The 27883-nt window shown below is 40.0% G+C and overlaps 1 protein-coding gene across 3 annotated transcripts; it reads left to right on the top strand.

The window, feature by feature from the left end:
* The first annotated feature begins 3428 nt into the window (after window positions 1-3428).
* Window positions 3429-27883, top strand: cnot7 (CCR4-NOT transcription complex, subunit 7). Of its 3 annotated transcripts, XM_034181196.1 has the most exons (8): window positions 3429-3603; window positions 7749-7872; window positions 7977-8170; window positions 13724-13885; window positions 16433-16577; window positions 18954-19064; window positions 19444-19521; window positions 27136-27208. In XM_034181196.1, exons 2-7 carry the CDS (start codon window positions 7756-7758, stop codon window positions 19486-19488), a joined length of 774 nt encoding a protein of 257 aa, XP_034037087.1. In that variant the 5' UTR covers window positions 3429-3603; window positions 7749-7755; the 3' UTR covers window positions 19489-19521; window positions 27136-27208. The 3 variants fall into 3 exon arrangements, with proteins under 3 accessions (XP_034037087.1, XP_034037085.1, XP_034037086.1); XM_034181194.1 differs by lacking the exon at window positions 19444-19521 and having other exon boundaries at window positions 27136-27883; XM_034181195.1 differs by lacking the exon at window positions 19444-19521 and having other exon boundaries at window positions 3429-3658; window positions 27136-27883.

Raw genomic sequence — 27883 nt, 5'->3', positions numbered from 1 at the left:
AGCGGTCTCTCCTTTATTTGGGTGATCGAACACTGTTCTGAACTCCCTCACAAACCCATCATATGTCAGAAGGAGCCGTGAATTTTGCTCCCAGAGCACTGTAGCCCAAGCGCGTGCCTCGCCGCGAAGCAGATTAATTACATAAGCTATCTTACTAGCATCAGTCGTGTACATGACGGGACGTTGTGCGAAGACGAGCGAACACTGCATAAGAAAGTCCGCGCATGTCTCCACACAACCCCCGTACGGCTCTGGAGGGCTTATGTATGCTTCAGGGGAAGGTGGGAGGGGTCGTTGAACGACCTGTGGAACGTCACTGTTGCGCACAGGATCGACAGGAGGGGGAGCCGCAGCAGCGCCCTGAGGGCGCGCTTCCACCTGCACGGCGAGAGCCTCCACCCTGCGGTTAAGGAGGATGTTCTGCTCACCGATCATTCCTCCTGCAGACGCCTGTGCGCCCTGCTCTTCCATTGGCCGTTCAACAGCCGGTTGACGCCCCTCGGGGTCCATGACGTTGGCCGAGATATCCTGTTGTGAAAGTTTAGGAACACGGACCCACAACAGGGGGCGCAAATGAACGGACAATGGAGGAAGTCAAATAACAACACTTTACTGTTGTGAATAAGCACAACAAACACAACGGATCACAACAATAGACAAAGAAGTCAATTCACAAGAATGTGTCACGTGGGCAGGCTCGAAGATAAGAGACGTCTGTCCAAAGCAGAACCGGAACCACACGATTTCCTCCGCCACCGAACCCCGGGAATACTGGAGCCGCCAAGTCCCGAACTCCCAGGTGGCCACTGCCTCCGCGTGTCGGATCTGGTACTGCTGGCGAGGAACAAAAACAGTTAAATGTGGGTGCGTTTGCACCTAGCAATCCGTATGGCGGGAAAACCACCTCCACCTCTCGTTGGAAGAATGTCTGCTATTTAACGCACAAAAGTAATAAAGGGTTACTGTCAAAAAGACAACACAGTCAGCTGAGTACGGTACCTTCTAGGTAGAGCGATATCTCGGCAAAGAGGTGGAGATGTCGTCCTGCTGATATACCACTGCTGATCAGATGATTGGTGACAGCTGTTGTAGGTGATAAGTGACAGCTGTCACCCCGGCTGCTCCTGTGAGGCGGCAGCGCCCTCTGGTGCCTGGAGCCCGCACTCCAGACAGGGCGCCCTCTGGTGGTGGTGGGCCAGCAGTACCTTCTCTTCAGCGGCCCACACAACACTTGCACTATAAGAGCAAAATTCTTAAAAATGGGATAAATGTGTGCAACATGAAATTGTGCATGATTTTCATGAAAATTGTGGAATATCCAATGAAAGTGATATACTCTTTCCTGAAAAAAACATATTTCACATTAACCCTTTACATGCCTGGGAAGTACATGTGTATGGTGCACGAGAACTTTAAATTCAAACTGAAATGGCGAGAAAAAAATACATACCAAATCACTCAATTAAACAAATTTGAATATTTCCTTAAAATAAATTTGGTACGCGTATTAACTCTTTTAAGTATCATGTCTATTAAGTGAATCACACAATACTGATATGCATCATGCCATGCCACTCAATTAATTCATCTATTAATTAGTGCATGCCATGCCATTAGTCATGCAGGGTAACCAAAGTGTTTTTAAATAGCTCACCCCTTTTATTTCCTCCTGATCTGTGAACTTCCTCTATTAGACATTAAACACCTTCCCTTTGACTCAGTAAATCCATAATGTAGCACAAATTACTTCAAATATCCTGTGACTAAAATTCTAACTATATTTATCAACTGTCTCTGTAAGAGTCTGTACATCAGAAATATTTAAATTTTTCATGTCTGTTCAGCATCACTTTCCCCTGAATCCAGGTCCGAGTCTGAGTCCAACTCATCTTCGTCCTCTTGTGGCTTTTCCCCAGAATTTACACAGTCTAAGCACCTACACAGTTCTCTGCAAGGTAGGCTATGTTCAAGACATGAGCATTTCCGCTTGATGCAACCTGTCTTTTCTGGTGGTTTGTCTGTGCACTACAAGTATCTCATTGTATACGATGGGTTTTTTTGGGGGGAGAAAATATCACACTGATGAAGCAGACATCTCAGAAAATTCTGTATCAAATATGATACACTTGGCATTATAGGGTTAAGAACTACAGTCATATTAAAACAAAGACTAGATTTGAAACAGCTGTTACTAATTAATGTGCAGGTAATATTTCCAGAAAAAAATGGCATTCTGGCACATTTGTACCATTAATCAGAGGATACAAGAGTCAGATCTTTGTTCAGTAATGGGTCAAACAAAATTTCATATTTCTGTGGAATGCCCCATGGTCTAAGCCCGCAGGAACTGGGAGACTAGTCAGGATTGAGGGAAAGAGGAATGCAGCAATGTACAGAGAAATCCTGGATGAAAACCTGCTCCAGAGCGCTCTTGACCTCAAACTGGGGCCATGGTTCATCTTTCAGCAGGACAATGACCCAAAGCACACAGCCAAGATATCAAAGGAGTGGCTTCAGGACAACTCTGCGAATGTCCTTAAGTGGCCCAGCCAGAGCCCAGACCTGAATCCAATTTAACATTTCTGGAGAGATCTGAAGATGGCTGAGCACCGACGCTCCCCATCCAACCTGATGGAGCTTGAGAGGTGCTGCAAAGAAGAATGGGCAAACTGCCCAAAGATAGCTGTGCCAAGCTTGTGGCATCATAGTCAAGAAGACTTGAAGCTGTAATTGTTGCCAAAGGTGCATCAACAAAGTATCTAGCGAACAGTGTGAATATGTACACGATTTTAGTTTTTTATTTTTAATAAATTTGCAAACATTTAAAAACTTTTTTTCATGTTGTCCTTGTGGGGGTGAGCAGAATTGTGAGGGGAAAAAAATAATTCCATCCATTTTGGAATAAGGCTTTAACATAAAATGTGGAAAAACTGAAGCACTGAATACTTTCTGGATGCACCGTATCTGCATAGATTTCTTGCAGACTTGAACATGTGGTTGTATTGATGGCAGCAGCGCTCCACACCAGTTTTTTTTACAGGGCTTTGTGGTCTTCAAAACAACAGTTGCCAAACCAGGCAGTGATGCAATTCATGAACACCAACTCGATCGCAGTGCTGTGAAATCATTTTAATATGGTTGATCTTTTGGAGTTTCCTGAGATGGTACAGGCCTAGGCCTCAGTTTCTGTGGGAAGTATGTCTGTCAACTCACTGAAATGAATGAAATCCAATGTTCCAAAGATCTGTATTATTAGAAAGTGAACACAGTAGAGTTCTTTGCACATCACTGAAGATTTATAATTGTGTTCCAATTTGTATTATAAAGTTTAACATAAAAAAAGTTAAAACTGGGCGGGGTTAATGAAAAGTGGCGATGCAAAAAAAACAAAACACGTGACTTACGCATACATACGCACGTTTACGTGATGACGTCCCGTGGTTGGCTCCAGCAATGATGGCAGCCATCGGTTGATATCTGTATAATACTGGATATCAACTGTTTAAAAGTTAAAATAACCCCCCTGACATCACTACGTCGGTAAAATTAACAGTTTCGGGGACGTACAGGTTAAAAGCACACACTCGGCCGGTTTGGGGAACGGTAAGTACAGGAGGCTGCAGCGAGCTACAGTCAAGCGTCGCTGACGATGTTGTCTGTGAGTCGTTTGTTTTTGATATGTGTTACTCAAATACATACACACTCTGTGGCTGTGGGGTTAAAAGTACCTCGACACACACACGTACACACACTCCGCTGTGGTGTGTGTGTTGTGCCCAGGCTGCTCTCTGCTAACGCTAACTACGACCAGCTAACAGCAGCCCCCTGGCGTTTGTTATTTGAATTGCACATCTGCTGTAACTAGTTTTATGTTATGATTTGACATTAATTTAGCAGCCACTCTCACGTTTCACAGTACAAACGGCTCACAGATTGAACGCTCAGTTATGTTTTCAGTTGTGGCATGATATTGGCAGCTTTATCCTTTTATATCCAAAGAGTTGGATGTTTTTCTGCAGTGATTCCTGTCTGACAGTATTTCTTGTGTATCGTGTGGGGTCATGTGATCAAATTCACCCTTTGTCCTATCATAGGTCACCATCTGCTATTTGCTCGTGCCAAGTACTGATGTGATTCCAGGACTTAATGTTATACAGACGGTTGCCCAGTTCTGGGTCACCTTTTTTAAAGTGCTGCTATACGGAGCCATAATGCAGCTGAATGTCCTTTAATTGTGTATTGTTGTATTGGGTATTTGGATGTTATCTAGCTGAAGAAGTCAGGATGGGATAGTGCTTCTACTTAAAGTGTGAAGCCACATTATGTGTGGTGCAAATATTTGCCAGAAGTGGATCACTTTTGCCAGTTCCAGATCATGACACTCTGTGTCACTTTGGGTTCATTCCTGGCATCTGGCTGGAGCCCTTCTAATGCAGAATGATACACACTGTGCCCGAGAATGTGTTTTGAACACAAAATGATAGAAATGATACTTATTAAATGAGAATTTACTTCGTTTCGAAAGGCGCCGTTATACGTTTTTATGAGCAAAAAATGAAGTGTGGAGGTGAGATTTCTCCCAAATTAAAAAGTAAAAGTCCCCACATTCATGCCCATTCGTGATTTTGAGATGACCCCCAAAGTCCACATGGCTCACAAGTACTGACACGAGGCTGCTGCTTCAGTGATCCACAACCGGCAAATTTTCGCAGCAATTAAACAGCAAGACATAACACACTGACATTTTCTACCCAAGTAAGTATTTTCCCACTCTAGGACCAAAAACACAGAATGGCTAACTCACCTTTGCTACATTTTAGAGATCGTTACTTTAAAACTTGCAGGAATGAGTGAGTGAGAAAAAGCGCACACCGCAGACACCGGGGTGTTTTGATTCCTCTGCTGATCACAAGGGTGGCTGGATCCAGTTGAGCTTGTGGACGTTTGTAGACAAAACATCAATCTTTCCATTGGTTCCAAGTACAACCCCTGGCAAAAATTATGGAATCACCGGCCTCGGAGGATGTTCATTCAGTTGTTTAATTTTGTAGAAAAAAAGCAGATCACAGATATGACACAAAACTAAAGTCATTTCAAATGGCAACTTTCTGGCTTTAAGAAACACTATAAGAAATCAGGAAAAAAAAATTGTGGCAGTCAGTAACGGTTACTTTTTTTAGACAAAGCAGAGGGAAAAAAATATGGAATCACTCAATTCTGAGGAAAAAATTATGGAATCATGAAAAACAAAAGAACGCTCCAACACATCACTAGTATTTTGTTGCACCAACTCTGGCTTTTATAACAGCTTGCAGTCTATGAGGCATGGACTTAATGAGTGACAAACGGTACTCTTCATCAATCTGGCTCCAAATTTCTCTGATTGCTTTTGCCAGATCAGCTTTGCAGGTTGGAGCCTTGTCATGGACCATTTTCTTCAACTTCCACCAAACATTTTCAATTGGATTGAGATCCGGACTATTTGCAGGCCATGACATTGACCCTATGTGTCTTTTTGCAAGGAATGGTTTCACAGTTTTTGCCTTATGGCAAGATGCATTATCATCTTGAAAAATGATTTCATCATCCCCAAACATCCTTTCAATTGATGGGATAAGAAAAGTGTCCAAAATATCAATGTAAACTTGTGCATTTATTGATGATGTAATGACAGCCATCTCCCCAGTGCCTTTACCTGACATGCAGCCCCATATCATCAATGACTGGAAATTTACATGTTCTCTTCAGGCAGTCATCTTTATAAATATCATTGGAACGGCACCAAACAAAAGTTTCAGCATCATCACCTTGCCCAATGCAGATTCGAGATTCATCACTGAATATGACTTTCATCCAGTCATCCACAGTCCACGATTGCTTTTCCTTAGCCCATTGTAACCTTGTTTTTTTCTGTTTAGGTGTTAATGATGGCTTTCGTTTAGCTTTTCTGTATGTAAATCCCATTTCCTTTAGGCGGTTTCTTACAGTTCGGTCACAGACGTTGACTCCAGTTTCCTCCCATTTGTTCCTCATTTGTTTTGTTGTGCATTTTTGATTTTTGAGACATATTGCTTTAAGTTTTCTGTCTTGATGCTTTGATGTCTTCCTTGGTCTACCAGTATGTTTGCCTTTAACAACCTTCCCATGTTGTTTGTATTTGGTCCAGAGTTTAGACACAGCTGACTGTGAACAACCAACATCTTTTGCAACATTGCGTGATGATTTACCCTCTTTTAAGAGTTTGATAATCCTCTCCTTTGTTTCAATTGACATCTCTCGTGTTGGAGCTATGATTCATGTCAGTCCACTTGGTGCAACAGCTCTCCAAGGTGTGATCACTCCTTTTTAGATGCAGACTAACGAGCACATCTGATTTGAATCAGGTGTTACTTTTGGGGATGAAAATTTACAGGGTGATTCCATAATTTATTCCTCAGAATTGAGTGAGTCCATATTTTTTTTCCTCTGCTTGGTCTAAAAAAGTAACCATTACTGACTGCCACAATTTTTTTCCTGATTTCTTATAGTGTTTCTTAAAGCCAGAAAGTTGCCATTTGAAATGACTTGAGTTTTGTGTAATGTCTGTGATCTGCTTTTTTTCTACAAAATTAAACAACTGAATGAACATCCTCCGAGGCCGGTGAGTCCATAATTATTGCCAGGGGTTGTATTAGCTTACTTGTGCTGATTATGAGAAACGGCGGCGCAAAAACTATAGCAGTGATCCGGAACTGGCCAAGTGAGTGTACTCTTACCCGGCTGCTCGAAGTTCAGATTAAGACATGTGGTATGCCAACAATTATTCTGTCACTTCCAGTTCTCCATGCAGAATGTTTACTGTATGGTTTCAGACTTCTTACGCATACCAGTAATTATTCCAACACTTCTGGTTGCTCACGCAGTGCACTGCTCAGAAATGCAGAAGCAGAAGCAACGAGTAAAAAAAAACTTCTCTTTCACCGAAAACAATGACAAAACTATTTTTATGTATTGAATTTTCCATCATGCATGATTTCATAGATTATGTTTAAAGATTATTTTTCAGTCATTTGGGCAGCACAGTCTCGTTTGAGGGCGGGCGCTAAGCAGTTAAAATATGATGTAATAATCCTAGATCCGGGGACAACCCTCGTATGTCCCCATCATAAACACGGTACTTTCGCTGAGTTTTTGGGCAAATTACATGACAAACAAAAAGAAAAAGTGATGATGTGGCGGAAAGTGGACGTGTTGTGGTTTGTTTATGACCCGGAGCTCAAACATATTGAGGCAGTTGTGCAGGTGAGAGAATGCAGCTACTCTGGCTAGGTGTGTAGGCTAAAACATACTGACAGAACCTCTCCCATTTGTCTCGTCTTCCCTTCTCCACTGGGAACGGAAAAAATTTTGACCCCTGTGTAATTCTTCAATTGACCCCTACCTGGCTTGAAAATTCAAGCGGCCAGTCGGTTTTTTTTCAAAAGAGCAACGTCTAAGGAGTATTTATGCCAACTTTGGTGCTTGTATCACCATTTGCACGATTTTGCTCTAAATTTTCTCTTAGCTGCTGCACTAAAACAGTACACCATTTTTCCATGTGAAGTGATGGCGTGTTTATGTTGCGCGACGACAGGCTGTCCCCGGAAATGGTCAAATCTCGCAATATCACTTGGGTTCAAACGAGAGTGTGCTGCCCTTTTGACTCATTGATGAACTGACCTTGCCAGAGCTCTGATGAAGCCATGTATCTTTTACTTTCATCCATAAAGTGGCACTATGCCCGCAGCTACTGTGGATCACAGCCAAAGAATATGTGAGGTTTGGGCCAACAACCTGGAGGAAGAACTGAAAAGAATCAGACATGTCATCCGAAAGTACAACTATATTGCTATGGTAAATGACACACTTGTTTGACCTATGTCTAGTTTCTTTGTTCCTAAGGATGTTTTTGCTGTTGGTTTTTTAATGTATATATGTGTATATATTTCTATATATAGGACACAGAGTTTCCAGGTGTAGTTGCCAGACCTATTGGAGAGTTCAGAAGCAATGCTGACTATCAGTACCAGTTGTTGCGCTGCAATGTGGATTTACTGAAGATCATCCAGCTGGGCCTCACGTTTATGAATGAACAGGGTGAATACCCTCCAGGAACATCAACATGGCAGTTCAATTTTAAATTCAACCTCACGTAAGATTAATTTCCTGTTTCTGTTGTTGTATCCAAATGCTGTCTGAATCTGAGATTTTCTTTCTTTATAGTGCAGCAGATAAGCAAAGGACCACTTCAGTTAATGATGCAAGCAAGAAATTTTGCACAATGGCTCAGTAGAACCTTCTCTTTCAAAAAGTTTGGGTACCCACAAAATTTCAAGATGGCTGCCATTTTTCAAGACGGCCGCCGGCTATACTAATTTATGATGATTTCTGCACACAATGGATGAAACAAATGCACCATTTCTTAGCTAAAGTGTGTTTTGGGCTTGTACAATAGTTAAAATCAACAGTATAAGAAATATCATTTTGAAAAGCATATCGTTCAAATTGCCGGGGCAAAATAGTCTTTTTAGCAATTACGATTTCAAGCTATCAATCTGAAAATTTCTGATGTATCTGCATATTTCACATTATAAGGTTTTATCAGAATAAAAAATATAAATTATATGGACACATCATATATACATGTATATGTATACCTCAAATCGTGTGTGTGTGTGTATATATATATATATATATATATATATATATATATATATATATGTTTGTGTATGCAAATTCCTCTTTCATATGTGTTTCTAGATATATATAGAAATAAAAACATACCTACAAATATAGACTCAGACTCAGTATTGGAAGTGAATTGGAGGCAATTGCATTGCCATTCAGATGTATATTTGTTGATCTGTACTGGAGTGATAGACACAATTTTCTGACAAAAAATATATAAAGAAACTTTTGACCATCTGCTACATGATACATGATACATTGCTTATATTGCAAAGAACTTGACAAGATAAAGAAAGCTTTGGCAGTTCCAAAGAAAAAAGAAGATCTCCAAACACGTGACTCAGAATTAGAAGAGGATCAATACGAATTGTGAGAGCACATCATAAAAAAGTAGATACATGGCTACCGAAACGAGATTGTGTGGCTACCTACACATCACACTTGCAACTACACAAACCTGTGCAGAGAAGCCCAAGTCTGTAGCACTTACACCTGCCACTATAGCGAGACTTACAGCCACACTTTGTCAGCTGTTCACAGCTCTTTGCTATTGGGGAATTGGCAGTACAGAAGACTTTCCATTGATCCCCATCCTTCTCCCAACCCCAGTCAGCTGGACTTTCTTCTTCTGGCTGGCGCAGAATTGCTTGGGCCCAGACACAACCTGCCTGATATGCTGAGCGTTTTGTGTGTTGATGGCCTCTGCTTTCTGGCAAACAGGTCAAGTCTGGCCTCATCCACACTATGGAGGTTGCTGGACCTGTCATACATGAGAACCACAAACCTCTGCAGGATATTGAGATCATTCTCTTCGATCACTGGTGGGTACTGGCTCAGTTTGGAGAAGACTGTAGTGGCCACTGCCTTCATCCAGTCTTGCTGGGTCAAAGGTGATTGGCATTTCACCGATTTCCTGGAACAATGGCACATTTCTTGCAATCATCACTTATCCATCCTGCTCTGGATCATGATGCACAGAAGCTAAAGGTGAAATAAGAGCTTCCTTTTTATTGTCTTGACAAAGACAGCATTTGCTCCAGTCAGTTTCCTTTCTGCTTGGGAAAGAACTTGCCATTTTGAGCGCTTGACGAAGTCCGAGGGGCTATCCTTTTACCACCTTTGTCAAGTATGCACATTGATGTATGGGATACAACTAGGTTCGGTTACCCTACATCTAGCCCGATCATTCATCCAATGTCATTTAAGTCCCGTGTGATCTGTACACCATCTGGGTAAGTACATGGGTAACCCATGTATAGCCCCCTCACCCTTGGCTCGGCTCTCCCACACTGGCACACCCTGTCAATTCAGGTGCGGCTGTCTAACTAAATCTACCAACTACTTTCTACTAGCTAATTGATTTGGGGCTGCTAGACAGCATTTGGGACACTATTCTATGCTAAACTACACTACAACTAGCGCTAGCATACCATTTTGGTGTTAGTAATACTAAGTATGGCATTAGTAAAGCAAGATTAGCTGACACTGAACCCCATGCTGTGTTGAACAGCAGTGAAGTCACCAGTGTGCCCTGGTTGTGCATTGACTTTCACTCTTTTTTTTTTTTTCTTTATTTCATTCATTTAAAAGAAAGACAGAAAAGCAGAAATTAAATTTACAAGACTTTGAAAAGGAGCAGAGAGAAGAACAAGTCATATTTTCTGCCCCTTTTTACAATACAATCTTTCAATTGTAAGTATCATTATTAAACAGATTACATTTTTGACTTGTCCCATACCACTGACGTATTTCATAATTTTAACCATTATTTAAAAGATTACATCCCTAACAGGTTACATTTTAAACTTAAAACATTCTAAACATCACTAACAGATCACACCCTAGGCTTTGTCAAAGCCCACTGACTTATTTCATAGTTTCATACTTACTTAATACATCTAATTTAATACGTTTTTTAAATAATTTGAACGACCTTGATTCTTTGATTTCTTTGTTGAGGTTGTTCCATAATTTACACCTTTCACTGCAATACTCCGTTCCTTTACTTTGGTTCTGACTCTTGGTTTTTTTAATGGCTTCTATTCCTTTCAAATTATAACTACTTACTCTTTTTTCAAACATATTTTGAATGTTTATTGGTAAGGTATTTTTGTTAGCTTGATACATTGTTTGTAATATTTTCAAATCAACTAAATCATGAAATTTAAGTACCCTATACTTAATGAATAATGGATTAGATGGATCTCTAAAACGACTATTACTAATCATTTTTAAAGCTCTTTTTGCAGAATAAATAAAGGTTGTGTATAAGTTGTACATGTTGATCCCAGATTTCTACACAATAAGTTTAAATATGGGACAATCAATGAATTGTACAATGTTAATAAACCATAACTATTTAATGAAAATTTTACTTTATGCAAAACAGCAATGGCTTTCGCTATTTTTCCTTTATGTAATTTATGTGTGAATTCCATGTAAGATCTTCATCAATCATGACTCCTAGAAATTTCATTTCTTTACCCTTTGTATGTCCATTCCATCTGTTTTAATGACACATCATTATTTCCCACTCTGTCATTAATAATATGAAATTTGTCTTAAGATTTAGTGACAATCAGTTTATATCAAACCAATGTTTAACTTTTTCCAACTCTGTATTATCACTTGTACTACTTCCTGTATATCTGATCCAGAGTAAAATAATGTTGTATCATCAGCAAATAATATGCTGCCAAGTACTTTAGATACATTCACAAAATCATTGATATACAAAATAAACAGTTTGGGTCCAAGTACCGACCCTTGTGACACACCACAAGGTGTGCACACAAGGCACACCTTTTAAATATAATACAAAATCAGCAACTTCACACCAAACTGAATTGGAAACCAATTGTGTGTGACATATTTAATGAAATGAACATTTCTGCATGACATAAAAACATCGCCAAGAGCCTTGTAAATCATTCATGTGTTCTGATCGGAAATATGGCTGCCATATTTGTGTATACTTGTAAATCTATATACTATATTAATCAGTATACAAATATCCAGCATATATTTGCTTGGGGGTGTAGATTAAGCAAATAAAACCAATACAAATGCTTAGAAACATGACAAAAGTTGCGAGAGTTGCGATATGGAAAGTCGACTGGCGGCCATCTTGAAAAATAGCGCCCATCGTGAAATTTTGACTGGGTACCCAGTGAATTTTCACAAGGACACTATGGGGAATATCTGTGCCACTTTTTTGCTTGCATCATTAACTGAAGTGTTCTAGTGAAAAATTGAACTTATCCGCTGCACTATTAACTGTATTGTGACATCAGCAAAATTTATAGATAACTTTTAATATCAAATCATGCATTATCGTCCTGTGCATCAGCAAAGTGGTGAAGCAGGGTATTCTGATCAGTCACCTATGTGTGTGCGAACAATATAAAAAAATAGCTGGATGGATTTTCATTACACCTGCTGGGAATCTTACTTGGGCAAGTATCTTGAGATGTTTAAATTTTGGAGAGGATTGAGCAAATGTCAAAGTCAGCAAAACCATTCTGTGAAAAAGATTTTCTGTTATATCTCCACAATCAACAGGGCTAGAGAGGTGATCTAAAGTTTATTTTGATCAGCAACATATTTGTAAGTGATTGGTATAAGTGGTGTCATGATGAAGTCCAAATGAAGTCTTTTTAGGAACTTGTGATTTTAGCAAGAAGTTGAAGTCGCAAGGATATCTCGTTCTCTTTGAGGTTACCGTGTTCCTTGCGTATAACTTAATCTGTGTTGGGAGAAAGAGAATTATAAACAGTGATACCTTGCTGGCACATGCATTGCAGTCAGGGACAGCCAGTGTTGGGAGTAATGCATAACAAAAGTAATGCATCCATTTAGTTTCTTTACCCACTTACTTCAATTAAGGGTCACAGGGGGGCTGGAGCCTATCCCAGCAGTCATGGGGTGTGAGGCAGCTACACCGGACAGGACGCCAGTCTGTCACAGGGCCACATATACACATAGGCTGCATAGACAGACAAACACATTCACACCCGCACCTATGGTTAATTTAAAGTTTCCAGTTCACCTAACCTGCATGTTCATGTGGGAGGAAGCCGAAGCACCCAGAGCGAATCCACGTAAGCATGGAAAGACCATACAGACTCCACACAGAAAGGCCACAGGTGGGAATCAAACCCACAACCTTGTTGCTGTGAGGCAGCGGTGCTAACAGTTAAGCCACTGTGCTGTAATGCAGTTACAGCAAGGTATTACTTTTGCTGTAATGTAAGCATTACTGAATTTTTAGTATAATTATATTTATTACATTTTACATATTATATTTTAGTGACGCTTATTAAAACACACTTTTAAACTCAAAAACAGCCTTGTTGTGGGGCAGTGGAATATGGCTTTTCCGATTGGATTTCCTCAAAAGTGACATTGACAAATCCGCTGTGTACCCTGTATATGAATAGGTCAAAACTCTGAGTCCAATATGAATCATCCCAGTAAAGGTGTTTTTGTTTTTTATTAGTCACTTAAACTTGATTCACTAAAAAAGTGTGTGTCCTGTCACTTTGTGAGGTGGAGTGAGCAGCCAGTGTTTGCTGTAGGGATCAGCATGCCGCTTTGCTTTAAATACAACATTAATGGTTGTCTGATTGTCTGGCACAAGTAAAAAAAAAAAAATGTGGTCGACAGCACAGATCCCCTGTAAAGTTGCCTGAATCGGACAAGTCCAAGTGTGAATTTCTCCTCTGTGAGATAAATAAAGTTTATCTTATTCTTTTTCTAAAGTGGTCAAATTATTTATTTATTTTGAGTTTTGGAGCTTTCCTGGACCATAACCGCTGGCAGTCATTGAAATCACATACAGTAAGATTCTAAAACGACTGCACTAGTGACGGATCACGTCGATCACGTCTGATTCCTCACTTGTTTTTTGGTAACAGAGACAATTCAACTTTCTTAACAGTATGACACTCTGACTGTTGTCCTGTTTATTAGATTGTGTTTGTGGTTGTAATAAGAGTGTGTCTGTGTGTTTCATCAGAGAGGATATGTATGCGCAAGACTCCATCGAGCTTCTGACCACATCTGGGCTCCAGTTTAAGAAGCACGAGGATGAAGGCATCGAGACACTCTACTTTGCAGAATTACTCATGACATCAGGTGTGGTGCTCTGTGACGGGGTCAAGTGGCTGTCTTTCCACAGGTATTCTGCTTTAGAATCTACTGGCTGTTTTTGCAATGCTGCAGCTAGTGGTGGAAATCCCTGGCTACCTTGCGATTCGATACAGTTACATTCAGGGTGCTGTTATTCAAATACAAAAAATAGCGCAATGCTAAAATACCCTCAGCTGTATGAGCAATTTGTTCTTTATAATTTGCAGTTTAATTAATTTTTAAGATCCTATTGTCTTGTGTACAATTTGTACATGTTCAGTAAAGGGCATCTATCAATCAGTCAATCATAAACAATATTACGTTTTAATGGCGTCTGCAGGAGGCTTTGTGTGTGTTTACATGAGCTTTTCACAAGAGAGGAAGTTGTGCAAATCAAAGAATATTTGTAGGTCACCCTCTGTGCATTTGTAGATATTAATAAGACAAATTTAACCCATAGCAAGTTAGCTTTGAGTTAGCAGAGGTTAGTATTAGCAGATGTTATCACGTATGCTAACATCCACTAAATGTCTTATAAATCACTCCAGAGGTGTTATTAGGTTCCAAAAAATAGCGTTTTCAGTTTTAGAAGTGTTTATTTCTCCCTAGCTTTTACTTAATGTATATTACAAAGAGGTTATATTTACACACAAGTGAAACAGAGTTTCCAGCTAGCCAGCAGCGTGTGACGTCACCGTGCTAGTGTCCACTAAATGGTAAATCCTTCTAGAGGTGTTATCAGGTTACAAAAACAGTGTTTTATTTCTCGCTAGCTTTTACATAATATATGAGAAACGTGTATAAACACACAAAACAAAGCGGTTTTGAAGAGACCAGCAACTGACATCACGGTGTAGCTCTACTCTGATTGGCTGTCACCTGCGTCACTCAAACACAAAACAGATCAGCTTGAAACAGAATGTGATTTTTTTTTTAACCTCTTAAAATACATCAAGGTTAATCATCTTTGAACTTGTCCAAGGTCTGTGTCTCAAGAGTTTTTCCTGTGAATTTCAAGAGTCTGGCAGTAATAGAACTGGACTTGTGCTGATTACGGATGGATGAAAAGCCTTTGCAATACCTGATGGCCATATTTGAAGGCCTCGGGTAAATACAACACAATGCTAAAATACCCTTAGCCATATGAGCAGAAAAATAGGAAACAGAGTGTGACCTTTTTGACCTCTTAAAATAGGTCAAGGTGAGCTGTCTTTGAACATGTCCAAGGTCTGTGTTCCAAGAATGTTCCCTGTGAATTTGAAGACCCTGACAGTTTTACGGCTGGACTTAGGCTGAGCACAGACAGACGGACGGAACGCCTTCGCAATACCTGATGGCCGTATTTTGGCCTCAGCTAATGCATCTTAATGAGTGAGGACTTGGTACTTTGCAAACCATTTGTAATAATCCATAATGAATTTTCTTCCAATACATTCTTAAACAGCTCAGTCATTTTTGCACCTGTGTGGCTCTAATTCACTGATTCTAAAACCTAATGGTGCCCCCTGCCAAAACTGCCTATGTAAGTGGCTGACTGTTTGGTTTGTTGGCACTCCAACAAAGATAAAACATGTATTTGCACCACATTGCGATGCACTGGTTTGCGCACACTGACTGTGCTGCACTAATGCACTTTGTACTTGTGCCAGAATAATTAAAAATGGGAACACTGATAATCACAGAACTTGGTTTCACTACCGATTTCCTGAGATTTTAAAACTGAAGGAATCATGGCACACGTCATCTGTTCTCATCTTGTGCACGTGTTTTCCCTTTTTATTTTCGGTGGGATGGACAGTGAACGCATGCCTTCCAACACTGTGCACCACAATGAAATTAGTTGTGATGATTTTGGGTGATCATCTATAAATGACAGCCACGATACTCGTTAAATAAGCTATTTAGATTCTTTCTTAGCCCTTTATGAAACAGACTATCAGCCTGCTTTTAACTGGAGCTGTCAACTGAGCCTTCAACATGCTGACGGGAGGTTAGGATAAAAGCGGAGCTTTTCTTTAGCAACGCAAATAATCACTGCATCACATAATGGTTTAGTTTGTTTTGGGTTTTTTTTTTTTTTAGACTTTGAAGATAAAACTGTATTCAGATGGAGCCCGAACGTGTCACCATGTACTTCCTGCTCCATGGTGTGTCGCATACAGTCCAGAAACAGCTGTTTTTCTGTTTCATTACGGAGTGCAGTACTTGATCTGCTCAGCACTGTCTCCTGCAAACAGACTACTAAAATTAAATGGATGTTTCTGGATGAAAAAATTACTCCTGTAAAAGTAGAAATACAGCTTCACATAAGGAATGTGAAAAGTGCTTGTTAATGGTGGTCAGCACCCATGTTCCCACCCCTGCATTCAACATTTATAAAAAACAATTACTGACATTTGTGAGTTGATTCAGAATTGTTCTATGGACTCCCATTCATTTTTTTTAATCCCATTTGTTGTACATTATTAGCCTGTAAACCTACAAATTCATCAGGTTTTTATTAACTTGAAATCATCTGTTATTTTATTTAGTATATTACTTTAAAAAATTTTAGTTCTCAGTGATACACTAATAGCAAAATTACTGTGCGTTGCAGTGGCTATGACTTTGGATATCTGATCAAGATTCTCTCCAATGCAAACCTGCCTGAGGAGGAGGTGGACTTCTTTGAGATTCTTCGCTTGTACTTTCCAGTTATTTATGACGTCAAGTATCTCATGAAGAGCTGCAAAAATCTGAAGGTATGACATGAAGTCATTATATCGCACGACAAATATTTTGTATATCAGAATCACCCTCTCCTTTCCATGAATCTTGTAAGTGCAAGACCGCCTAAACCATTAGGTGTATTTTAATGAAATGTCACACAATTTTAGCTCTCTATATGAATATGTCGATTAAAGAAAGTCTTAAAGGCAAGGACATCTTAAAGGTAAGGTGATTGATAATAGGTCTATTGTATTTAATTGATGCCTCTATCATATTGACCTCATAAGCTCAGTTCCTCCTAAACTATTTGGGGTTTCAATGAAACTTCATACAGTGGATTCAAACCATATGAAAATGTGCACAAAGGAAAATTATTCCTTTATTAAAGATAGGTAATGGATGTTTGTGTTTAATTGATGTATCATACGATAATAAAGTGCTGACTTCACCAGTGCAATTTCTCCTAAAGCACTTTAGAGACTTCATCCAGTTGTAGCACAACATATGAAGATGTGCATGAAACAATAATTCTCATGTGATGTCTTTGGAAGTGATTTATCTCTCTTTTCGCACTAATTTTTTTTATTAGTCTATTACTTGGTTTAGTTAATTTAGTGGTAAATCACCACCCATGAATATGAAATTTCCGCAAAATTGCAGATTTCCACAGTTTAGTGGTGTAGCTGGTCACAGTTCATCCGTACAGTGCGTCCGTAAAGTATTCAGTGCTTAACCTTTTACACATTTTATGTTACATAATTTTTTTTTCCTCAAATTTCGACACACAATGCCCCATAAGACAATGTGAAAAAGTTTGATGTTTTTTGTTTTTTTGGCAGCATCATGCTGTGGGGATGTTTTTCACCAGCAGGAACTGGGAGAGTAGTCAAGATTGAGGGAAAGATGAATGCAGCAATGTACAGAGAAATCCTGGATGAAAACCTGTTCCAGAGCGCTCTTGATCTCAGACTGGGGTGATGATTCATCTTTCAGCAGGACAATGACCTAACCACACATCCAAGATATCAAAGGAGTAGCTTCAAGACAACTGTGACTGTTCTTGAGTAACCCAGCCAGAGCCCAGACCTGAATCTGATTGAACATCTCTGGAGAGATCTGAAAATGACTGCACCAACGCTCCTCATCCAACGTGATGGAGCTTGAGAGGTGCTGCAAAGAGAAATGGGCAAATGTGCTCAAAGATGGGTTCACCAAGCTTGTGGCATCATATTCAAGAAGACCTGAGGCTGTAATTGCTGCCAAAACTGCATTACCAAAGTATTGAGCAAAGGATGTGATTTCTTAGGTTTTTTTTTTAAATAAATTTGCAATAACTTCAAAAAAACTTTTTCATGTTGTTATTATGGGGTGTTGTGAGAGGACAGGGGAAAAAAATAATTCACTCCTTTTTGGAATAAGGCTGTAACATAACATGTGGGAAAAGTGAATCTTAAGTACAGCTCTGATAGTTTTACTGCCATGCACATACTGTAATTGGCCTACCACTGGGGACTGATGAATATTATGTATTGGATTGTCACAACATGCATACATTTGCTAATAAATACTTAGACTGCTGTATTTTCCAAATTTCTCTCAAATTTTCTTGTAGTCTCATGAAATTTCTTTAATTTATTTCCCTAAAATGCAGGAGAATGCATTTTAGAGCATATAATATTGCTTACTATATGTCCACAGAAAATGATGTGTGGCCTTTAGCTTGTAATATTCTAGAAGGTTTGCAGTAAATTATTTGACCGCTAAATATCAGTAGGCTCTAATGAGCTGTTTGAAGACCTTATTGAAGTATCAAAAGTTTAATGGGGGCGTCATCTTGCCAGACCTGATAGTACCCTGTAACTTTTTTTTCCTTTCGTCTTATTTTTCTGTTTCTTAATTGGCAATAAGAATCATATCAGTTAGCTGTCCCTGGCTGCAAGTGCATGTTCTAGCAAAGTATTACTAGCACTGTGTTGTAACATGCTCAGGCTTGACCAAATCAAGCTGGAGCCTGTCCCAGCAATCATTGGGACAGAGGCGGGGTACACCCTGGACTGGCCACCAGTCATTTGCAGGGCAGACACATATAGACAGACAAACACATTCACGCTACCACTCACACCTCGAGTCAATTTAGAGTGGTCCTCCTTTCAATATGGTGCAATTTGTGTTATTTTTTTGAAGTGTGGTGTTATAGCACCAACCTTTCTTATAGTATGTTTACTAGTCCACTCAAACTCCACAGGGAAATGAGTGCAATAAACAAAGTAAACATTACATGTCCCATGACTGTGCTAGTAACTTGTCTGATTGGAGTTTTTACTACTCCTGGACAATTGCACATGTGCTGATGCTGAGTCCTGTAACACTATGTGTTGTGAGAGTGACTGAAGCATTTTGTTCAACAGGGTGGGCTGCAAGAAGTAGCGGAGCAGCTGGAACTGGAAAGGATTGGACCACAGCATCAGGCAGGCTCTGACTCTTTACTTACCGGCATGGCTTTCTTCAAGATGAGGGAGGTATGTTCAAGTTAGATGACTGCTGGAACCTAAACCTTGCAAAAGCCTACGCCAGTCATTTTACTTAAACAGATCTCACTAAGGTTCTTTCTGCTTCTTTAATGGTTACTGGCGTTGTTTCCAGGTAGTCAGTTCAGCCGTTTATTCGAGTGATGAATGAGTGTTTGAGTGGCTGAACAAACTAAATCATATCTTGTTGATCAGTTATTTGATTCTTCTCAGAGATTCTTGGCTGGAACATCACAGTAGATCAATTAGTGCAAGACCTGGGAAAGAAATGTATTTCTATCCAGAAAACTCAGGTGAATCCTTCAGTCTGAATTATCTCATATAGATTTGGAGACTTCAGTCAGGGCATGTCTCATATTTTCTATTTCAGGATTTGGCATGTCATCAGAGATGGAGACCGTCATCTCAAAAATAGTCCTATCGTTCAGTGATGTGGAATCCAGGCCAGGTCAGCGAGTATACACTGGGGGCACGTTTTGCCCCATGCATCACGCTGCAAAGTGCCCTCGGTCCTAAGCAGACCATTGGTCATTCTCATCTACCAAAAGTAGCCATCAATCTGCCACAGCATTGTGATAAATTGGTGTTCCCTTGACCTTGTCGAGTTGCTGGTGTCCTTCAGCACTGAGGATCATGCTGGATCATGCCAAGAGAACCACCCCACGTGGTCTTCATTTTTTAATTGACAATTCCTTACAATCTAGTACTCCTACCTTGGTCTACCTAAGTAACGCTCATTTGACATGACTCTGACAGTAGCAGCCAAGGATTCTATGGAGACCTACCAAAGACATACAGTTGTTGTCTTTGGTCACTGATTATATTCAAAGTCTGACAACCATCCATTAAGATGGGAAGCACCAGGATTCTAAAGACATGGAACTTTATCCTCCTGCAAAGATATTGGCATCACCAAACACCTTTGTCCAATGACCACGTGACTCCAAAAGCTTTTTCCAAACTTCTGTCGTCAACATGTGCATCAAAGAATCCCTGCCGATATTCATACTTGCGATGAATGACCACCCATCAAAAGAGACTGCTGTGGCCATTGAGCAGCAGGTAGCTGCCACCGAATCTTATTGAGACTGACCCCTACAAGTTTGTTCTTTGCACAGAGAACACTGTAATACCCAGATAGATATTGTGATCAAAGCAGTCACTCTATCTGTTCCAGAGTGGACAAGACCTTTCTTCCAGTTTATTGGAAGAAAGGTCAAGTTTATTCAGAGGATTTCTGTCTCCCAAATGGAAGCAATGATTGCTTGCAAGATTAGCAGAATGTATCTCCACCCAGCTGAAGATGTTCAGATTGAGAACCACAGATCCCTGCTCCTTTACCTGCATTCAGCTGTTTCACCATATTTTCAGTGTCATTGAGATTTGATGGTTCACAGGATGACAGTGGAGAGATTCAACATTGTGGCAGGAGGATCATACTTATCTGAGATGAAACTCTTACCTTCTGTGAAGATGAGCAACTTCAGTGAAGACCCTGGCAAGCTTTCAGAGTTTTGTCATGGAAGAATTCTGTCATTCCATAAGGGTTATTTGTCATATCCTCTAGCCAGATTACATCCAAGAAGTAGAAGTACATCTCATATAGGCCCTCTGGCTCATTGATTCCAGTGATTATCTCCGGATTTCGGAGTGTCAAGTGGATGAGAATCTACAAATCCACCTGAATGGGATTGCAGTTAGACGCAGGTTACTTCTCTAGCAAAGACAATGTAGATGAAGTGCCATGTCCAAGGACAAAGACGGGTAACATAAGCAGGATTCAAAACCAGGTCTACATATTGGCAGTCTGGCTCTTTATCCATTGAGGTACCTGCTCTACAAGATTGCATACAAGAAATGGTGTAATCTTGAAGTATAGCTTGCAACATCAACCATGTAGCAGTCTGAGAGTCTTCAGCTGAACTGTAAAGATTCTGACTCTGGTCAGAGTTCACAATCTGGGCACTTCTGTAGACCCAGTGGAGTCATGTGGCCTTCAGCGCTCCTTTTACAATTTATGGTCCCTGGTTTTGAGAACCCGTTACCAGATCCGTGGGGATTGATAAAATCCTCGTAGACAGCCTTGTCAGTGCCTGCTGTTGCCTTGAAATCACCACTCACCAGAGGAATGGCTGAAGTGGTGCCGTCATCCATCACAGAGTAAAGCTTCAAGTAAACAGCAGTCATGTTTTTTGGGGACACAAGAGTCACGTTTCTGGTGGATTGATTGAACTAGTGTTACTTGTTTCCATTTAAACTTTGAAAAAACATTTACCATAAAACAACAAATCAACCATTTGGTTAAGCATATTTAAAAAAAATTATTAGACATTTAATTTAGCTTTTTAGGTGGTATCAAGTAATATAATTCGGTTTAGTAAGGTCTATAACACTATCATATGTCAGGAAACTATTACTTCCTTTCAAAGTTTTACTACAAACAGTCAATATTTCTGAAGGATTCTTGTGTTTCTGACTTCCTGCTTGGAGAGGGGAAGAAGAAGAATACTATTTAGAGAAACAGTGCCCTCTAATGGACTTCTTTAGCATAACGTACATCAACCAAGTAGTAGAGATGGCTCAATCAGGTTAACCTAAGTTAGGCACTTCTCATATTGAGATATAGTGACCCAAAATGTGCTCAACCATATGGTTGAGACGACCGTTAAAGGGATATAGTGAGAAGTCTTTTTTTTTTTTTTTTTTTTTTTTGCTTTTTACAATGTGTGGGAGTCATGAAATTACTCAATTTTGGGTGGATGTTTAACCAGCTTCTTTTCAGTACTCGGCCCTGGGCACTTCAACACGGGAACACAGTAATATTGTCTTTGGTAAGAATCTTATCTGACAGGGTTAGAACACCAGCCACCACAGCAACTGCTGCTTTTTCAATACACTAGTCATTAGAGGAGCCAGAACAGAAGTTGGTGCATCCACCCGCTGAGTTTGGCCACTTTCAGTTCTGCCAAAGTCAGAGTGCTTCTACTGCAATATGGAGCTGACTAAGAAACAGAATGTTCTTCGAGCCCAACCTGACAAGCTGCTTCAGGATAGGACCCGAGTGCCACGCATGTAGTGAATGACTCCTCAGCACTGTAACAGTCGCCACCCTCCAGTGCTCTCTCATGCCCAGCCCCCCCGTGATGGCAACAGTGTCGCGCTTGAACTGCCAAAATATAAATGACTGGGTAGTACATATGCGGAAAAACCCCTTTGCATCTAGCAAACTTTGTCACACCTGATCAATTTAAAGAGCAGCAGTGTTTTGCCTGTGTAATGTCCCACAGTTGTACTGCCAACTGCTAGATGGTTAGTGGAGGCACCTGCTTTCATGAATTTCAGTTCTGGCATTATGCATGGTGAGCAGATGCTGGATAAGCTGTCCAAAATTCTGAACGGCAGTGGTTCAAACTCATGTAGTTGGTCTGCCTCTTGAACACTAGACCTGCACCATCCAACTAACAGGGAGAGAGACATGGTGCCCCATATGCGATCATATTCTCGATGAAATATACAATGAAGCAGAAAAACAAAACTGGGTTTACTAAATAGATGCAACCTGTGGCTGGTTATAATACCAAAACCTTCCTTTAGTTGAATGATGCTCACTAGAAACAGTGCTCCAGAGTATTTCAAAACCTGTTTTGAACACTATTCCTGAAACAAAGTGTATCTCAAAAGGAAAAAGTCAGGAGCTGTGCTAAATGAGACCTCAAAACATAACCAAGTGATTCCTGTTGATTTGATATTAAAATGTTGAAATAAAAGTGGGTTAACTGGTATTGAACTGCTTACTAATTTCAGATTTTGTGGCTGCAGTCAGTGCAGGTTCTGTGCGTGCACGAGTACATATGTTGCATTTCCAATGATAGGATTTTGTCATTTCCTTCATGATAGATGCTGCTCTCCAGCAGAAGATGGCATCAGAGTTACCATCGCAGAGTACAAAAATTCTCTTTATAGTGGAGCAGATTAGAGACTGAAATTAATAAAAAAAAAAATCACATCAGCTATCGGCTTGAGTTGGAGCCCTGTGAAAGACTTAATTTTTTCTTCATCCCGCTCCCGCCCGCTGAAATTTGGACATTACTGCCTGCACCTGGAACGTGTGTGTTAGACTCCTGTCCATTCCTGCATTATGTATTTTCCAACCACATCCATAAAATACTAAGAATTTATGTCCGCACAGTAATAGACATGCATTGATGTTGTGTCTTCTCCCATCCCGTGCGAGAAAACACTTTATTTAGGCTATTTAATGAGATTCATGGGGCCGTCATTGTTTCTTAAAGACGGTTTCATATATGTGTGCCATATATGGGCATGCAATGTTGCTACGGTAACTCTTGCTGTGTCTGTCTTTTGCGCTGCACCTATTAAAGACGTTCTATTTAAGATGAAGTAGCGTGTAGATACTGCATACTTTTACACTATTTGACTGAGTCATCCTGTCTCTTCCAAACCTACAGTGTATTTCTTTTAGCCTGCCCACAGCAAAGTTCTAACCGTTTGCTCCTGTGAGATTTGCGTTGGGTCCTGCGGGACCCAGTCCCATGCAGGCATCTGGCTTGAGTCTCATGTGTGGCTTCTGGTAAACGGTCACTAAATTTCCTGTTTAAAAAAAAAAAAATCCTTCTCTGTTCCACTCCACCATGAAGCTGTATAATGTTGTTCAACCGTCAAAAGTTTCACAATGCACAGCCTGTATAATGTCAGCCAAAGAAGCCTATAAAAAGGTAAGAATTGTCATGGCTGTCTTGGTGACTTCCCTCACTAATCTCCTTCTTGCACAGTTGCTCAATTTTTTAGATCTGCCTCGTCAAGGCAGATTTACCACACAGTTTCATTGTATTGCATGGAAATTCAACCCAAGACCTACTCCGTGACTTGGAAATGTTCATGTATCTTACTTAAGAAAACCTTAACCAAGGTGTCTGGACCCTGAGATCTGTCAGTGACGACTTGAGGGAATTCTAACAATAATTATGCACATTAAAGTTTGCTTATCCCCAAATATATTGCTTGCACTTATGCAGGTGTGGAGATGAGTGATGCTGAAACTAAGCGATCCTAGTCTTTGGGTATTCTTTAATATGAAAAATGGTTGTGGATTTTTCTGTGGAATTTATTATTTTTTTAACCACCAGTAATCAAGGTTTGCAGGACTGTGGACATAACTTTAGCTTTTGCATTTCTCAGAGCCTCACATTTTTCTGTACAACGCGCACCTCAAGATTGGGGTGGAGGAGGTGTGTGTTGGGGGGGGTGTCTGTGAGTAAACGGAGAAAAGGGAAACTGTTCATTAGTCAGTCACCTCTAATGAAAGCTGGCTGTGAAAGTAATATACTCTAAATTCATTAGTGTGTGCCAGTAACTGTCATGTGCATTTTATCTGTATATTTTCTTTTAGATGAAAGTTTTTTTTTGTTTTTTTTTTTAGTTTTTCAATAACTTTATTTTGTTAATCATTATGCTTCTACAAAATTGGTTCAGTTGAATTTATTTTTAGTTTTGTCCTTTGGTAGTGTCACTAGTACAGTCCAGGGCCCCGTTTAACAAACTGCGTAGACAAGGTTCTACGCTATCAAAAAAAAAGTATATGTTTAAGTATTTGTATGTACTGTATATAAAATAAAATGAAAATCCATATTTATCAAACAGGCACATGCTTGTCTTATCAGGTGCTGATAAGTCCCACATGTTCTGAACCAACATCCTTGTGCATGTCCATGGTCATTTGCATTCAGAAATGTCCTCACTTGTGTTCCTCACCGGGATAACGGAACAAGAGAGTGAAGAAAATCACCTTTTGTGAAATGGATGAGCATGAGGTGGTTACAGAAATGACATGACAAAAATAAGTGCAGCAAGTGACATCACTCCATGGCGACAGTGAGTCCAGCAGTAGTTTTGAACCCAGGCATTCGTAGTGATCATCCAGTCGTGGTGTCATGTTGTCTCTTACTTTAGACATCGCAATCATGGGCATACTTTTAACAAGCTTTAACAAGTTCACCACAAGAACCGGCATAAAGTAGGCAGTATTTTCTTGTTACAGTTGTCCATGAATCGTTTGCGCTCCTGTGATGTCACCGTGCTGCTGCGTCTTTTGTCTTGAGCAGTTAAAAAGTAACGTTTGGCCATTTTTAGTGTAAAATTGCAGGAGGTAAACTATTTGCTTCATGCCTTGTCGTAGTGGGCGGATATCGAGATGCTTGTTGTTGAGGTCAAAGCTGCTGTTTAGTTCACACAGGTGTCTTTAGTAGGTTTTGACACTAGAGAGGCTACACTGTTTCTAACGTGACATAATTAGTAATAATGAAAATATGTGGATGAGGTTGCATGTTGTGATGGCAGAAATGCTTTCTTGTTGCAGTGTCACTGTTCTACCACTAGATTGTGTGTGTGTGTGTGTGTGTGTGTGTGTTTGGTCATAGCTGTGCACGTACAGTAATGTTCAGAATAATAGTAGTGCTATGTGACTAAAAAGATTAATCCAGGTTTTGAGTATATTTCTTATTGTTACATGGGAAACAAGGTACCAGTAGATTCAGTAGTTTCTCACAAATCCAACAAGACCAAGCATTCATGATATGCACAATCTTAAGGCTATGAAATTGGGCTATTAGTAAAAAAAAAAGTAGAAAATGGGGTGTTCACAATAATCGTAGCATCTGCTGTTGACGCTACAAACTCAAAACTATTATGTTCAAACTGCTTTTTTTTTTAGCAATCCTGTGAATCACTAAACTAGTATTTAGTTGTATAACCAGTTTTTCATGATTTCTTCACATCTACGAGGCATTCATTTTGTTGGTTTGGAACCAAGATTTTGCTGGTTTACTAGTGTGCTTGGGGTCATTGTCTTGTTGAAACACCCATTTCAAGGGCATGTCCTCTTCAGCATAAGGCAACATGACCTCTTCAAGTATTTTGACATATCCAAACTGATCCATGATACCTGGTATGCAATATATAGGCCCAACACCATAGTAGAAGAAACATGCCCATATCATGATGCTTGCACCACCATGCTTCACTGTCTTCACTGTGAACTGTGGCTTGAATTCAGAGTTTGGGGGTTGTCTCACAAATTGTCTGCAGCCCTTGGACCCAAAAAGAACAATTTTACTCTCATCAGTCCACAAAATATTCTTCCATTTCTCTTTAGGCCAGTTGATGTGTTCTTTGGCACATTGTAACCTCTTCTGCACATCTTTTATTTAACAGAGGGATTTGCGGGGGATTCTTGCAAATAAATTAGCTTCACATAGGCGTCTTCTAACTGTCACAGCACTTACAGGTAACTCCAGACTGTCTTTGATCATCCTGGAGCTGATCAATGGCTGAGCCTTTGCCATTCTGGTTATTCTTCTATCCATTTTGATGGTTGTTTTCCGTTTTCTTCCACACGTCTTTTTTTTTTTTTTTTGTCCATTTTAAAGCATTGGAGATCATTGTAGATGAACAGCCTATACTTTTTTGCACCTGTGTATAAGTTTTCCCCTCTCCAATCAACTTTTTAATCAAAATACACTGTTCTTCTGAACAATGTCTTGAACGTCCCATTTTCCTCAGGCTTTCAAAGAGAAAAGCATGTTCAACAGGTGCTGGCTTCATCCTTAAATAGGGGACACCTGATTCACACCTGTTTGTTCCACAACATTGACAAACTCACTGACTGAATGCCACACTACTATTATTGTGAACACCCCCTTTACTACTTTTTTTTTTTTTTTTTACTAATAGCCCAATTTCATAGCCTTAAGAGTGTGCATATCATGAATGCTTGGTCTTGTTGGATTTGTGAGAATCTACTGAATCTACTGATACCTTGTTTCCCATGTAACAATAAGAAATATACTCAAAACCTGGATTAATCTTTTTAGTCACATAGCACTACTATTATTCTGAACACTACTGTACTTTCACACATTTTTATAGTTTGCATAGAAATGTTCTTATGCATGGTTTAAATCCAGTTCTGTCTGCACGACCAGTTAATGAACAAGGGCCCAGGACCTGTACTGAATTACATTTTATATTTTTATTGTTCTTGCAGATGTTCTTTGAGGATCATATCGATGATGCAAAGTACTGTGGTCACTTGTACGGGCTCGGTTCTGGCTCCGCCTACGTCCAGAATGGAACAGGGAATGCGTACGAAGAGGAGGCGAACAAGCAGCAGTCGTGACGCCACTCTGAAAAGGTTGCCATCCTGCTGTTTGCGTCCCAGAGTGACTGCGGCACTGAAGCCGAGTTTCAAAACTGGATGAAGAAAAGGAAAACTTGCACTCATCATTTAGCAAGCTGTTTCTCATTGGCTATGTTCACCATAGACAAATGAACTTGATGATCATTAGGAAGGAAAACAATCACAGCTGTCTTCACACGAGTTGCTGATGTGTGCGAGTTTAGTCTTTTATTCCTACAAAGCAGTGTAGCTGTCTCTTCAGTTCAGTTCAATTTAACATGCAGCGCTTGAAAAGATGGGATTTTAGTTTCTTTCAGCGTTCTGTAGACAGTTATGCACTTTAAAGCTCTGATTTTATATGGAAAGTTGACGTTTCTGGTGTGTCTCTGCCTTCTCTACGTGCCCGTTTTACATTATGACCACATAAATCTTTAAATCACAGCAACCTTTTTCACCATGTTCAGCCTTAATATTAGATACATTCTTTTAAACTTTAATTTATTGTGCTGTTCACTGCAAACTGACGTTCAAGAGGTGCCCCGTTCAACACGGAACAGGACACCGTGCTGCTGTGGGCTGTTTAATTTGTTGATTAAAAAGGGAGTCTGCATTGAGT

The sequence above is a fragment of the Thalassophryne amazonica genome, chromosome 11 (assembly GCF_902500255.1).
Source record: "Thalassophryne amazonica chromosome 11, fThaAma1.1, whole genome shotgun sequence".
In the NCBI taxonomy this organism is placed as follows: domain Eukaryota; kingdom Metazoa; phylum Chordata; class Actinopteri; order Batrachoidiformes; family Batrachoididae; genus Thalassophryne; species Thalassophryne amazonica.
This window is presented reverse-complemented; position numbering and strand designations above follow the sequence as displayed.